Source organism: Equus quagga, chromosome 15, assembly GCF_021613505.1.
Source record: "Equus quagga isolate Etosha38 chromosome 15, UCLA_HA_Equagga_1.0, whole genome shotgun sequence".
Taxonomy (NCBI): domain Eukaryota; kingdom Metazoa; phylum Chordata; class Mammalia; order Perissodactyla; family Equidae; genus Equus; species Equus quagga.
The window spans coordinates 14,686,096-14,699,640 of NC_060281.1; the positions used below are offsets into that span (position 1 = coordinate 14,686,096).

At 39.4% G+C, this 13,545-nt stretch overlaps 1 protein-coding gene across 12 annotated transcripts in view; it reads left to right on the top strand.

Moving 5' to 3' along the window:
- Nucleotides 1–13,545, top strand: part of PKHD1 (PKHD1 ciliary IPT domain containing fibrocystin/polyductin) — a 412,643-nt gene that overhangs the window by 335,458 nt on the left and 63,640 nt on the right. Inside the window, exon 60 of one of the 12 annotated variants that reach the window (XM_046639703.1) lies at nt 10,713–12,021. The exons of the other annotated variants lie outside the window; for them this stretch is intronic. Within the exon in view, the coding sequence (XP_046495659.1) occupies nt 10,713–10,741 (29 nt within the window). The 3' untranslated portion in view covers nt 10,742–12,021. Of the gene's footprint in view, nt 1–10,712; nt 12,022–13,545 lie in introns of those variants that run through there. 12 annotated transcript variants of the gene reach the window in all.

A 13,545-nucleotide genomic window follows, 5' to 3' on the forward strand; every position in this document is an offset into this window, starting at 1 on the left:
TGTTTATTCAGTGTTCTTTGCCCATTGGAACACAAGTAATTTTCTGTTATTACTAGTGATTGAATTCAGGGCCAACTCAGGCAAAACTGTGAGGCAGGCAAAGATTTTCTTTGGTATTGGCCTTCTCACTTCCCCTTTCTACTTCCAGCCTCTATCCTGGCCTCATTTCCAGTTGTTACTTGGGTATTTGCACTTTAATAGAAACTTGCTGCCAGTAAAAAGCCTTTAAGGCCCAACTAAATGAATGTTTCAAAGTGGACTTTTAGATGGAAATGGGGCCCTATGGGAGAGACATTTTCTGGAGAAGGGCAGCCATCAATTTGTGCTGCAGGCATTGCAGGCCTATCATAAGGGGTTCTGAGGAGTAGCTCTGAGACAGGGTCTCTACCTGTGTCTTCAAACTACTCTTGAGGCCCTTTGACCCCGCATCCCCCTATGACTACTGCCATACACTTCTTCGTCTTTTCGCAGTCAGACTCCTATAAAGAAAAGTGTGCCCTCATTGACTCTTCCTTACTTCTCATTCAGTCTCTCCCCATTGCATTGCGGCTTCTTCCCCCATTACTTCACTGAAATTGCACTGGCAACATCAACAATTGCAAAACTGACTGGATATTTTCTTCTTATCTAAACGATCTTTGGGGAATTTGACTCTGAGTCTGCTCCCTGATTCTTAAAATTCCAACTTTCTTTAGTTTCCAAGGCAATATGCCCCTTCTCAGTACTAGAGTAGTTGAAAGGTGGGACTGGGGTGGGAATGCAATGCCCAGCAGCACCTCCTATCTTGGACATGGACAATTGAATTTTCTCTATTCTTGTCTCAAGTACTATGCAAACGAATGTTCAAGCCCCCTTCTGACCTGATTGTTGGTCTGAGTCCTTTCCAAATAGAAATTTTGGAACCACCACTGTGCCAACCATTGCCTCTTCCTTGTAGTCTCCATTTGAGTCCTCACCCATACCTCCAATGTTAGTGATTTCTAAAGTTTTATCATTAACCATCTTCTCCTTTTCTTCTTTTTTCCCCTTCCTGATTTTATCAATGCCTTGACCTTTAAATCCCAGGTCCCAAATCTCTACCTCTGTTCTAGACTCATCCTCACCTTCCAGATCTGAATATCCAAGGAACTATCTACCTGCTACCGCCCAAGGGGGTTGTCTGCTTGCCACAAGACATGCCAATAGTCAGGAGGCAAGGTGGTAGGAGAAAAAGGACTTTATTACAGCTTGCTAGCAAGGGGAAAGATGGCCAACTCATGTCTGAAAGAACCATCTCTCTGAGAATAAAGACTACAGGCCAGTTATCTACGGGGCTGGTCTCCAGATGGGGGAGGTGGCTGGTCTCTGGGTAGGGTAGACATCTGGTCCCCGTTCCTGATAGTACTTTGTTTACTGGATATGCATCAGAGAATGGAGCAACACTCTATACTCTGATCTTTCATTTGTCTTTGATGATGGCTATCAGCATAGGCTCTCTGCCTGGGGGTCATCACATTCCTAAGGAACTCAAAAGAACAAAGTTATCATCTTAAAGTAGCTGGGAGGGGCCACAAAATCTACAGGGCGTGTCTGGGCTAGTTAGTCAGAAGTCATTTAAAGTTACAATATGGTTTCTTTTCTTCAGTATGGCTTCTTTTATGTCACCTTGGGTTGAGCTGGTATCAAACCTAGTCATCTTCATTCTACCTGTTTTAGAATGCCTTGTCTTCAGACCTCCACCCTCTATCCAGTCTCCCAAATGAGTAGGCATCTTGGCAGCTTTGCCCACTCAGCCCCTTCCTGCATTCAGTCACAAAGGCTTGCCTAGTCTGTCTTCTTAATAGCTGTTAAATGCATCCTCTTTTCCATTTTCTCACTACTGCCTTGGTGTAAGCCTTTACCTGAGCTATAGCAGTAAATAGTGTTTTCCCTTTTAATTCTCCAAACCTCTGTAATTCTACAGTCTACACAAGGAAGAAGTGCTCTTTCTAAAATGCAACTCTGATCAGGCAAGTGTCAGCATAGAACTGTTAACTGGCTTCCTTTTATTTTACAGAATAAAATCTCAGTTGACTAGCATAACATCTGATATGCTTTGTGATCTAAGCTCCATCACAAGACCCTGGCCTCCTCTTCAGATACCACATCCCTTTGCAGTACAACTAAACATTTTATGTTTCTTGAAGTCTCTGTACTTTTGGACAGTGTATTATTTGGAAGGGTCTCTTAGTTTCATGAGTGTCTATGTCTTATCTACCTATCTAGAAAATAGACTCCTTGCTAGAAGGGGTTGTGAAGTAAACTCCCTTTCTAAAGGTGCTGATTGACTGAAGTGAATATTGGGAGGGTTAAAGAAAGGTAGAAGACGTATCATTTCTCATTTGGTTACTACTGTGTCCCGTCACTATTGGCTTGGCTAGCACGACTCTGAGGTAGAAATAACTTTTTGGAAATGTACCAGGCATCCACCAAACTAGGATCACTAGAGCAGAGATGTGAATAGCCCACATTCCTCAGAGGCAGCAGAGCACCTTGACTTCTAGACCCTTGTATGTATGTTTATTTCCAGATAAGCTTTCCAGGAATTAAAACCAAAGGTGGGCCATCTGCATCCTTTTGGTGTAGTACCAGGAGATGCTACACTCATCATCTGATTGACATCTGAAGAGGAAAAGGTTATGAGATTCTTCAGTACTTCGTCAGTCAGGCATGTTGCCACATGTTAGGTCTTAGTTCACCACAGGCCTCCTTGGGAGAAAGGGGACATGAGCCTTTGCTTCCCTTCTGAATTTATAAAAGAAGTGTGCAGCTTTGGTGGTTTATAACTTATGGTATAGTACACTAGTTTGAAAGATAAAAAAATAACAATATTAAAGTTTTCCCACCTCTTTCTTCTGGCTTGGATTTGTATTGACTAATCTGGGTTTTTGCCATTCATTTATTTGATTTTGTCAATCCTTCTTTTAATTCTTGAGACTGCTAGGGAAAATTCTCCATTAACTAGAGGCCTTAAATGATCAGAATCTTAATTGTCAGGAGAAAAGAAAATTTATTGTGATCGATACAGTAATTACATGCAAATCAAATACTTCTTGACTATATCCTTATGGTCCTTTTGGAAAATTCAGGCAAATTACCTGGAACGCCCACCTCTGTAAAGCTGTACACTGAAAGTGGATCAGAAACAACACAGGGATTCTTGGTCAGTTAAATATTCTGAAGACTCCATGTCCTTATTACTAAGACTGCAAGAAGAGAAATATACCTTTTTAGAAAAACTTTCAACTGTATTTTCATAGGTCTTCCTTCTGTGTGTTTATGTAGCATTTTATGTAAATGTTCATGTAGCACTGTCTACATACTTTTATTGCAGCACACATCACATATCGTTATTGTACTTTGTCTATTTGCCTGTCTCCTCTTGAGTTTTAGTGCTTTAAGGGTAGAGGGCCATTTCTCTTTATATCCTCATCACCCAGCACAAATTCCAGGAAATTTATAGTAAGTAATCAATACTTATTTAATTGGAAGCAACTCCAAGCAAAAAATAGATTTCTAATAATTCCAAGTCCTAGAGAAAATTTGGTACATGTGAATTCTCTATTCTTTATTGAAGTCTTAGAAGATAAAATATATAGCAATTACTCATGCTAATTACGTTGAGATATGGTAAATCTGATAAAAGTTTTTAATTTCATCAGTAAAAAATTGTGGAAATTTGTTTCTCTCTTATTATGTAAGTATGCACATAATATCCTTGATTTTACCTCTTTGCCTGCAAAGCCTAAAGTAATTAAATTTATCTGGTTCCTTACAGATAAAGTTTGCTGGCCCTGCTCTATAAAATACTTCACATAAGTTGAAGGAACAATTAGTTTGTAAAAATTTCCCTAATGCAACATTTTAGCCCTAGCCTGGACACTGCAATGGTGAATTCTGCCTCTCCCCTCTGTCCGACCCTTCTTTTGTACCTCGTTTGTCTTGACTTAAGGCTGAATGCACAAGTACTCGGTAAAAAGTGTTTAATTGATCTATTTCTCTAGCTGCTCAGTTTAAGGGTAAGACTTTGCCTTATCCAATTAAAATTTTAATTATTTCAAGTGTCTTGGCTGCACCGTGAGGAACATGCTCAGAAATAAGTGCTGGAGTCTTCAGACAGATTTAAGTCTCTGCCAAACATTAGAAGTTGGTGAAATCTGTGAAGGAGTGGAGACGATAACTCAGACAGCCTAAGAGATTCCTCTGAATTAATACAGCAAGCCAAATAAACTGAATTTGCTTCATTCTAATTTAATAATTTCAAATGCAGCATTACCAACACCAACCATAAAAATAGTTCAAAAGATCTGAAAAATTAGGTGACTGTGCAGCAGAGGAATTGCACCAGGTCAAATAAAACCCAGAGTTAATGTCTTGGAATTTCTCTGTCTTTTTCCTTTTTGGTTATAGGGAAGTCCTTGCTAATTTCATTTGTTATAAAGAGTACATTTTAGGCTCCCTGGATAAGGCAGGTTGTATTGTAAATCCTGCCTAAATTTAGCTTGAATAAACCAGTCAAGAATTTAACCTCTGTTTGACAAACTAATTGGCTGGAGGTTTAAAACCATCAGTTATGTAATAAAACTGTATGCAATCAATTAGGGTGAACTGATTATGTTCAGTCAGTTTCATTTCTGAAGAATCTTGTTAGCAGTTGAACTCTTTGAGTTACTTGCCTGACTCTTAGGAAAGGACTCAGCCTTTTGTATAAGCATGAGGTTTTCAATTCCCTGCAAATTTCACAGGGCTTTCGGGTAATAGACTGCATTTTACTGAAGGGAGCAATGTTAAGTGCATGCGGAAAGGATGGTTCTGGCATATTATCCTTTCCTTAGTGAATCACAAATGAGCTATTAATGTCTGATTCCCTCTCTGGATGACCCAGCCGAGGGGCTGGGGTACAGTGAATTAGGAGTCTGTGATGGGGATGAATCCAGTTCCTCATGGGCTGTTGTCTTCCACTGGGAAACTGCAGATATATTCCAGAGCTGGCAATCCAGAGGAAATAGAAAATAAGAACCCTGGTATGATCCTTAGTAATGAGATGAAAAACTGGGAATCTGGACAAGAGAGGGAGCATTCTGAGAAAGAAGGAAGGAAGGAAATGGAACCTGGAGACATTCCTCAGTCAGAGCTGAACCGAGTTATAGCTATCAACGACATTCAAATGCTCTCTCCATTTATCAAACAAATTTTGATATTTTAAAGTACCATTCATAGTTTCGGGTTTTTTTTTTCTGTTTGCATTCTAGGTCTGCTTTGTTCAGAATCTTGGAATTGGAGGTTTTTGTTCACAATTTGTATATTATATTTCAATTACTTTTTTTTTTTTTGAGGAAGACTAGCCCTGAGCTAACTCCTGCCAGTCCTCCTCTTTTTTTTTGCTGAGGAAGCCCGGCCCTGAGCTAACATCCGTGCCCATCTTCCTCTGCTTTATACGTGGGACGCCTACCACAGCATGGCTTTTGCTAAGCGGTGCCATGTCCACACCCGGGATTCGAATTGGCGAACCCCAGGCAGCTGAGAAGCGGAATGTGCAAACTTAACCGCTGCGCCACCGGGCCAGTCCCTCAATTAGTTTCTAATTTGTACTAATTTCTCGGAAACGTTTGGTAATTTCATTATTTACTATGAAATCAGAATTAAAGTACAGTACGCTTCCTATGAGTGAGTCCCTGACATTGATCAAGCTAAGGACAAGGTCTCCTAAAATATCCCCAGCTAATAGATTCTATGCACATATTTAGATTGAATAATTATTCATGCACTTGATGATTATTGTTTTTCCATATATATATGCCTCTTGAACACAGAAGCCAAATCTGTCCTATTCACAACTATTCCCAGCATAATAGTTCTCACTAAATATTTGTTGAATTAATGAATGTGGTTCTGGTCCTTGTAGCAGCCCCAAAAGCATGGAGAATGTTTTCATAGTTATCATAGATACAAAAAGATTAAACACTTAGTTCAGGGCTGTTACAGCTCTCCTAAAAAATTATATAATACAATTTTAGAAGATCTTATAGTATTGAATAAAACGTTTTATTATGATTTCAATTGTTCGAGATCAAAGTACTTTCTACAAAACACCTTATTGGAGAATAAAACAATGCTATTTCCCAACTGAGATGCTGGCTGCTTTATATGAAGCATATCCTATGTTATGACCATTGATAAAGATATTTTTTAATAAAGTCGTTCTAGATAAAGATATTTTCTAATAAAGTCGTTCCAGCATTCTTAGATTAAAACTGCCAGCCTATTGTACCAAGTGCTAATGAGGACAGGGAGCAGCTGGAACTCTCATACATTGCTGGTAGAAGTGTGAAGTTGTACAGATATTCTGGAAAATAGTTTGGTAGCTTCTTTTAAAGTTATACATATACTTAACATATGCCCCAGCAATCCTTCTCCTGGTTAAATAACCTAGAAAATGAAAACTTATGTTCGCACGTAAACCTGTAGATGAGTGTTGAGATAAGCTTTATTTGTGATGGTCAAAAGCTGAAAACAACCCAAATGTCCTTTGCCAGGGGTATGGATAAACAAGCTGTGATATACCCATCCAGTGGAATACTATTCAGAAGTGAAAAGGAACAAAGTATCAATACACATTGATATCGATAAATGAAAACTGGATGATTCTCCAAGATATGCGAGAGTGAGAGAAGCCAGTGTGAAAAGGTGATGTACTGTATGATTCCAACTAAGTGATATTCTGGAAAAGGAAAAACTGTAAAGACAGTGAAAAGATCAGTGGTTGCCAGAGGAATGGGCACGGTGAGAACCTCAGTATAAGGGGGTAGCACAGGGAGTTTTGGGGCGTGAGGGAACTGTTTTCCATCTTAATTGTGGTGCTAGTTACTCAAATCCAGACGTTATTGAACTTCATAGAACTGTACACCAAAAGAAAAAAATTTCCATATGATAATTTAAAAAATAAAATAAAAAAATCTCCCTCCCTATAAGATTTAGATAATCGTTTAAACAACCAAGACATTCTTACAGTCAGGTGGCATCTTCTCGGGCACATCAAAACTGGAGACATGGGGTTTGAAAGCCACAATATAGTTATCTGAGAGGTGGAGAGGTAGAAAAGTCAGCTATAGTATAATTTTTTTAAAGAGAAGTAAAATAGCATGATCAAAAAAGGAAAACTGCTATAATTATTCCAAAAGCAAAGTTACAGGGTCTTATTTGAACTCATCACTTTATTGTCCAGTTATGAAGGTTTGCCCCGCTGGTGCTTACTCTGGCATTAATTAATATAACAGCATTTGAAAGAAAGATTAGAAATGTGTTATGTTAGAAATAGCTTTGCTGTAAGGGACATGCATATTGATATGCCAGGAAAACTTGGGCAATTTTCTCACCGCTGAGATTTTTTTTTCACCCAGTCTGGAGTCCAATGGAAACCACGTATTTATTACATGATTGATGCTGGTGCTTCGTAGAAACCATGGGAATTACCATCCTAGATCAGATCATTAGTCTGCTAGTCTAACATCTTGCTTCTGGCTTAGATAATTATCTGATGCTTTTGAGGGACGTTTAAATCTTTCTTCTAAAGCGTTTGACCATTGTTTTATTCTTATTGTTGAGAAGTAGATGAGAAACCTGGGCTGAAGATAAACAATACAGAGCAACTAAGTTCTTTTGTATTTTTAAAATCTAATTTTATTTTGACCACTTTGACGGTGCTGGGTGGATACCAAATGATAAGGGATGTTGGGATGTACTTGATCCAATTCTCAAGGATTTGGTTTTCTACTCTATGATGACTAGACGAGAATGACTAAATAAAAATTCCACCTAATCTAATGGGTTTTATACTTCTAGAAGTCCTATATTTTATCAGAGGAAAAGCAACAGAGCCTCTGCATCTTTGTGATACGACTGCTCAGTGCTTTATGAGCTACAGTCTCAGAGCCACTTATTCCCAAAGAATTGATAACTGACAACTCTTTACACAATTACTTTTAACTGTTTTCTTTCTAATGCACTGCTTTGATTCCTTAAGAATGGAACAGTTTAGTTGGCTAATATAATGAGATCCTTTTTTGCTTTCCTGTCTCTAAGGTCGTTGCTAAATGTAAAGACCCTGTTTCAGGGCCAACAGCAACTTTTGTAGCGTTTACAGCTTTTTAATGAAGATTTTTTTTAAAGGGATGCCAGATGAGAGACAAACTCTTTTGCAAACACGCAGGAGTTGGAATTTAGGCATCCTGCTCAATGAGAATATTGGTTGTTGTTGTTGTTGTTTATAAGCAGAGTTCTAGATGAGCTTTTTAATTGGTAAGAAGGCAACTGTGACACACGAGTGATAAGTTACCTGAGGACAGGGTTTGTAGAGAATCCTACAGCCGTGGTTTCTCAACTGGGATGCTTTTGCCCCCCATGGTTACATGTGGCAATATCTGGAGACATGTTTATTTGTCAGAACTGGGAGCTGGGGGTGTACTTACTGGCATTTAGTGGGTAGAAGCCAGGGATGCTCCTCAACATCCAACAATGCACAGGGCAGCCCCTATGACAGAGAATTATCCAGTCCAGTATATCAGTAGTGCCAAGGCTGAGAACTCCCGACTCTATAAAGTGAATATGTTTTTAGCATCGAGCTACCGTTAACATGGTAGCTGCAGACTACATAGTGACAGGATTTTCATAAGGGACTTCTCAAATCAGACTCAGGGCATAGAGGGAGAGTATTTATTATTGTAATCAAGCAAATTGCAAAGCAATGTTAATCTAACACAAATTTCCTGATATGCATTACAATTATTTCACAGCATGTTTGATTAGGCACACATGCAAAGCAGCTCATTAAGAGGACTGTTACTAGCATCATTTTTTAACCTATGAGACTAAGCACTGTTCTCTTCTCTGTTACAGTTAGTTTTCAAGGATCAGTCATCAGTTTTTCCTCATGTCCCACTATAAATGGCACGTTTTTGGAACTCATACTCCACGGGCTGGGGTTCTCTTGCTCCCACTGACACTTCTCCAGGGCTACAATCCTTTCTTTCACCCCTAATCTTCTTTATAGCTGTTTGACCTTTAAGCTTGAAGGAGTTTGGAGCAGAAAATCCTGTTAATTTGTCTCTCTCTCTCTCTGAATTCTGGATCTTGAAAATAAACTCTTTATAATGAGATAGTAAATAATAGGGTATCTGGACCAGGAGGTGATTATCCATTTAGTGGGTTGTCCAGGAGAGAGTGCAAGGGGGACAGACAGGATCGGGTACCTCTGTCCTCCCAGACATCTGGACAGATGTTTGCTCAGTTGGGTGGTGCTCATGTTGGCTTTCACGAATCTTGCTGTGCGGCTCCTGAGAACTAGCCTTCTAAAATCTTCAGCCGCATCTCCCCCTTTCCTGGGGATCAGTAAAGCATCTACAGGCTGCAGACCAGCAACCCTTCTTGGCTAGCTTAGCGTCTGTCCCTCACGGCCAAATCCTTAAAGCCGAACTGGCTTTGGACCAGTCTTCAGAGTGCTATGGGTTTGCAGACGAGGGAGGACTCCTTTGTAAAAATCACAGCACTGCTTGAATGGTGCTTAGAATTCCTTTACGTGAAGATAGACTTTTAAATCTACCAGAGAGTTGAAAAGTTCAAACTTGTAAATACAAACTGGAAGTGCTAGCTTATTAGAACAAGTTTTCATCCAAATTCACATAAGAATACCAGATCCCTTCTTCTTCTGTAGGAACAGAGGATAGTTTTGGGACCCCAAAAGTGAGAGAGGTTGTTTTTCCAAGAACCAAAAAAGCCATCAAAGGCAGACTTTTCCTACTTCAAAATTTCTCTTCGGGCTTTTGCCATTTTTCTGCTGCTCTTCACATCCAGATGTCCAACATATATATAAGACAGCAGGACAGGAAAGAGAAGGGATTAAGATTTCCAGCTAGAATTCACTGTTAAATAATAGAGTTTTATGCACGTTATCGCCACTACAGAACCTAGAAATTTATAATTAATGTAATGCCCAGAGATGTTCACATATACCCATATTGTTATTATTTTAAACCAATGATATTAAATAGCCATTAGTTATCCATTTCGCAACCTATGAAAAAAAATCTTCTCCAATAGCGATTTCTGAGACTCAGATAAATGCAACGTTGTTTCAAGCCAAACTATAGAAATGAACCCTAAAAATAGGTTGAATAGATAAAAGTTATTTCTTGATCACTACCAAGTTAACTGATTATGAACTTCAGGATTTCATTTTGTGTTCTTCTTTTTTTTTTTTTGGCAATTTGGTTCTTCTTTATGTTTGAGAAATAACAGTATTAAATGCTATGGAGAAAGGTTAGAGGGTTGAGATCGAGATTGTATTATAAAGGCAAGTTAAAAGCTTTAATTTATACTTGAGAATAACAAGATATGAAGGGATTTGTGAAAATCCTTTGTTCATTAGATAATGTTTATTTAACAAAAAATGAGTGTTTTCAATGAGATTAAACTGAGGATTTTATTGGAAAGACTTTAAGAAGTAAGGCCTCTGTTCTTTAAACCCTGCTGATTTAAAGAAATATTACTAAATACTTTTAAGTCCATTTTTATTCAGTTCTGTCTGCTTGCCATTGGTTATAATAGACTTAGAACCTTAAAACTTATTTTTTTATTCTTCATTTTCTGTTTTAAAATTTTGGCAAGATTGTTTTCTTTGTGCTTGTTGTTATTCGAAGGTTCCAGCAGAATTCCAGTTCTTCTGTAGTCAGAGCTATTGGAAGAAGCCATGATGTCATTGCCAGCGGGGAAGCTGTTAGCTAGGAAATCTCTGCAGTCCACACTGTGATTGTGCAGCTGCATCTTCTCCTGGGGGTCGGAAGTGATGGGCCCACACCTCCTTGTTTGCCTAGGACAAGTCAAGTTCATACTTGCTGTCCTAGCATAATTGTCATACACCCACTCTCAAAAGGTTCTTTGGTTTAAACAATAAATTATAGAGTCCCCCTAAACTTAAAAGACTATATGGAGAGAATGGTAATGGTATCAAGTGGTTCTTTTTTTTTCTTTGATGGTAGTGGGAGTGTGTGGCTTGTGAAAAAGATCAGTAAAATTAGAGTATCTAGGATGAAACAGAATGTGGTAGGATTTTGGGGGAACTGAGAAAGAAAACATTTGCCGACATTGTCATAAACTAACCAGCCAAAACAGGGAAGGGGAGAAAAGAAAAAAATAAGCATTGTAACAGCAGGGCTATTAATTTTTGGGACAAAGCCAGGTGGTTTGGTGGTCATGCTGGTGGGAGAAGGGATGCATAGGAACCAGAATTCAATGTTACTTTCAGAAACACGACAAAGTGCTAAAAGAACAAGAAAGTATGGTATAGAGGTCAAGGACACGGGCTTTGGAACAGACTGCCTAGTGCTCAGTTTCCTCAAGCTATTTAAAAATGGAAAAGATGCTTAAAGCCTATTTCACCTCATTTCCCTCATCTGTAAAATCCACGTAATAGTAGTACCTATGCCATAGAATTATTGTGAGGAGTCAACGAGTTAATGCTTATAAAGCACGTGAAGCATTGTTTGTCACACTGTGAGCACTCCATACACATAGTCTGCTGTTTTTATTATTAGTGTTGTTATTATTTTAATGAGCAAAGGAGGGAATGGCTATACCACCGTCATCCAGTTCCTTAACTGAAGCTGCACATGCGTGTCCTGGAGGCTGAATCACACGCTGAATAACTCTGCTGCCAGACGGGCCGGATGGGATTCCTCTCTCTGTCACTTATTTGTTCAGCAAATTTCTGAACTTCCCTTTAGTGTGTCTCCACATCTTTCGATGGAGATAGAAATAGCATAGACTTTTAAGGTTTATTGTGATGATTAGACTTGTTCCAGTCCTTGTAAAACCACTTCACACAGGCACACAGTAGGTGCTTAAATGTCAGAAATGTCTATAGGAACCTCTCCCTGTAAACCTGCATATATGATAAGAGATGAGTAAGCTGTTGACTTTCTGAGTCTCTTAAATCCCATCATTCTTAAGTGGTAGGTAATGAGCACATAGTTCATATTGGGGCATGGAGGGGCTGCAGGAAAGGGGGTATGTTTGAGTTGTGTGTGAGATGTCTTGAAAGAAGGAGTAGTTGATACTACAGCTCTGTCATGGAAAAGAGATGATGAATTTGGGGTCCATTAGCACATGAATCCCTCTCTCTCTCTCCTCTGTGTGTGTATGTGTGTGAGCTTCGTTAGGGGCATATGTGTTATGACAAGAAGGGAAAGAACTGAATCCTGAAGAGCACCTTCCCTTAAAGGGTTGGATGAAGAAGGACCCCCAGACAACAACAGCAAACAACAACTGAGGAGAAACGGAGATGAGAGAGGAATAAGGAGATAATGATGGCCTAGGAATTAAGACAAGAGAGCATTTCAAGAACAGCAGAGACAAATGCTATAATTAAGTCAAATATGGTTAAAACAGGAAAAAGCGACTGAACCTTAGAACTGGAACTGAAGCTTATGCTTCTAATAATATCAGTGAGAATAGTATTGGTAGAGTGATTGGGGCAAAATGTAGATGTCAGTGGATTGAGATCCGTCTCAAAGATGAGAAATTAATACATAACACAAAACAAAATGAAAAGAAAACCTATCCTTTCAAGGAATTTGAGAGCAAATGGGAAAAAAGGTGGTGTTTATCACATGAGAAAGCTAAACCTGCGTTTGGCTGATGGGAGGAAGCTTGAAGATCCAAGAAACAGGCAATAATGAGTGAGGCGAATCTGCGACATTCAAGGAGGAGGAGGCAGGGATGAGGTCACTCGTGCAGAAGTTAGCTTGGGAAAGAGGAAAGCTACCAAGTTCTTAGAGTTGGATGAGGAGGCGGTAAGGAAGAGTGAATATTTGAAAATGTCAGGGGGAAAAGTGGGAGAGGTAATTCCGTGTGTCCCCAAATTTGTTGGTAAAGTCAGTGACTTGGTCATGGAGTGGAAGGATAGGGAGAGCCAAAGCCTTGAACCCAACAGAACTTTAATCAGAGGTGAGTGGAAGATGGGTTGAGTAATCCTGGAGGCCCAGTTGAGGTTGGAGATAAAGTATTTGTGATAGCACCAAATGACGCAGTTCTCAGTTTTGTGTGGTTTTATTCTTTTTTTTTTAAAGATTTTATTTTTTTCCTTTTTCTCCCCAAAGCCCCCTGGTACATAGTTGTATATTCTTCGTTGTGGGTCCTTCTAGTTGTGGCATGTGGGATGCTGCCTCAGCGTGGTTTGATGAGCAGTGCCATGTCTGCGCCCAGGATTCGAACCAATGAAACACTGGGCCACCTGCAGCAGTGTGCGAACTTAACCACTCGGCCACGGGGCCAGCCCCTGGTTTTATTCTTTTTAATTACGTGTTTTTCTACAGAATTCTTAAACTTCCCAGGAGCAAAAGTGATGGAAGTGGATGCATGGCCTTGTCAAGGATGGAGATTTTATGTATTGATGTGGGAGGAGAATGAGGGATGAGAGAGTGGGAGGACTGAGGATGCTGACGAGAGGGTCAAGGAAGTGAAGAAGGAAGTAGC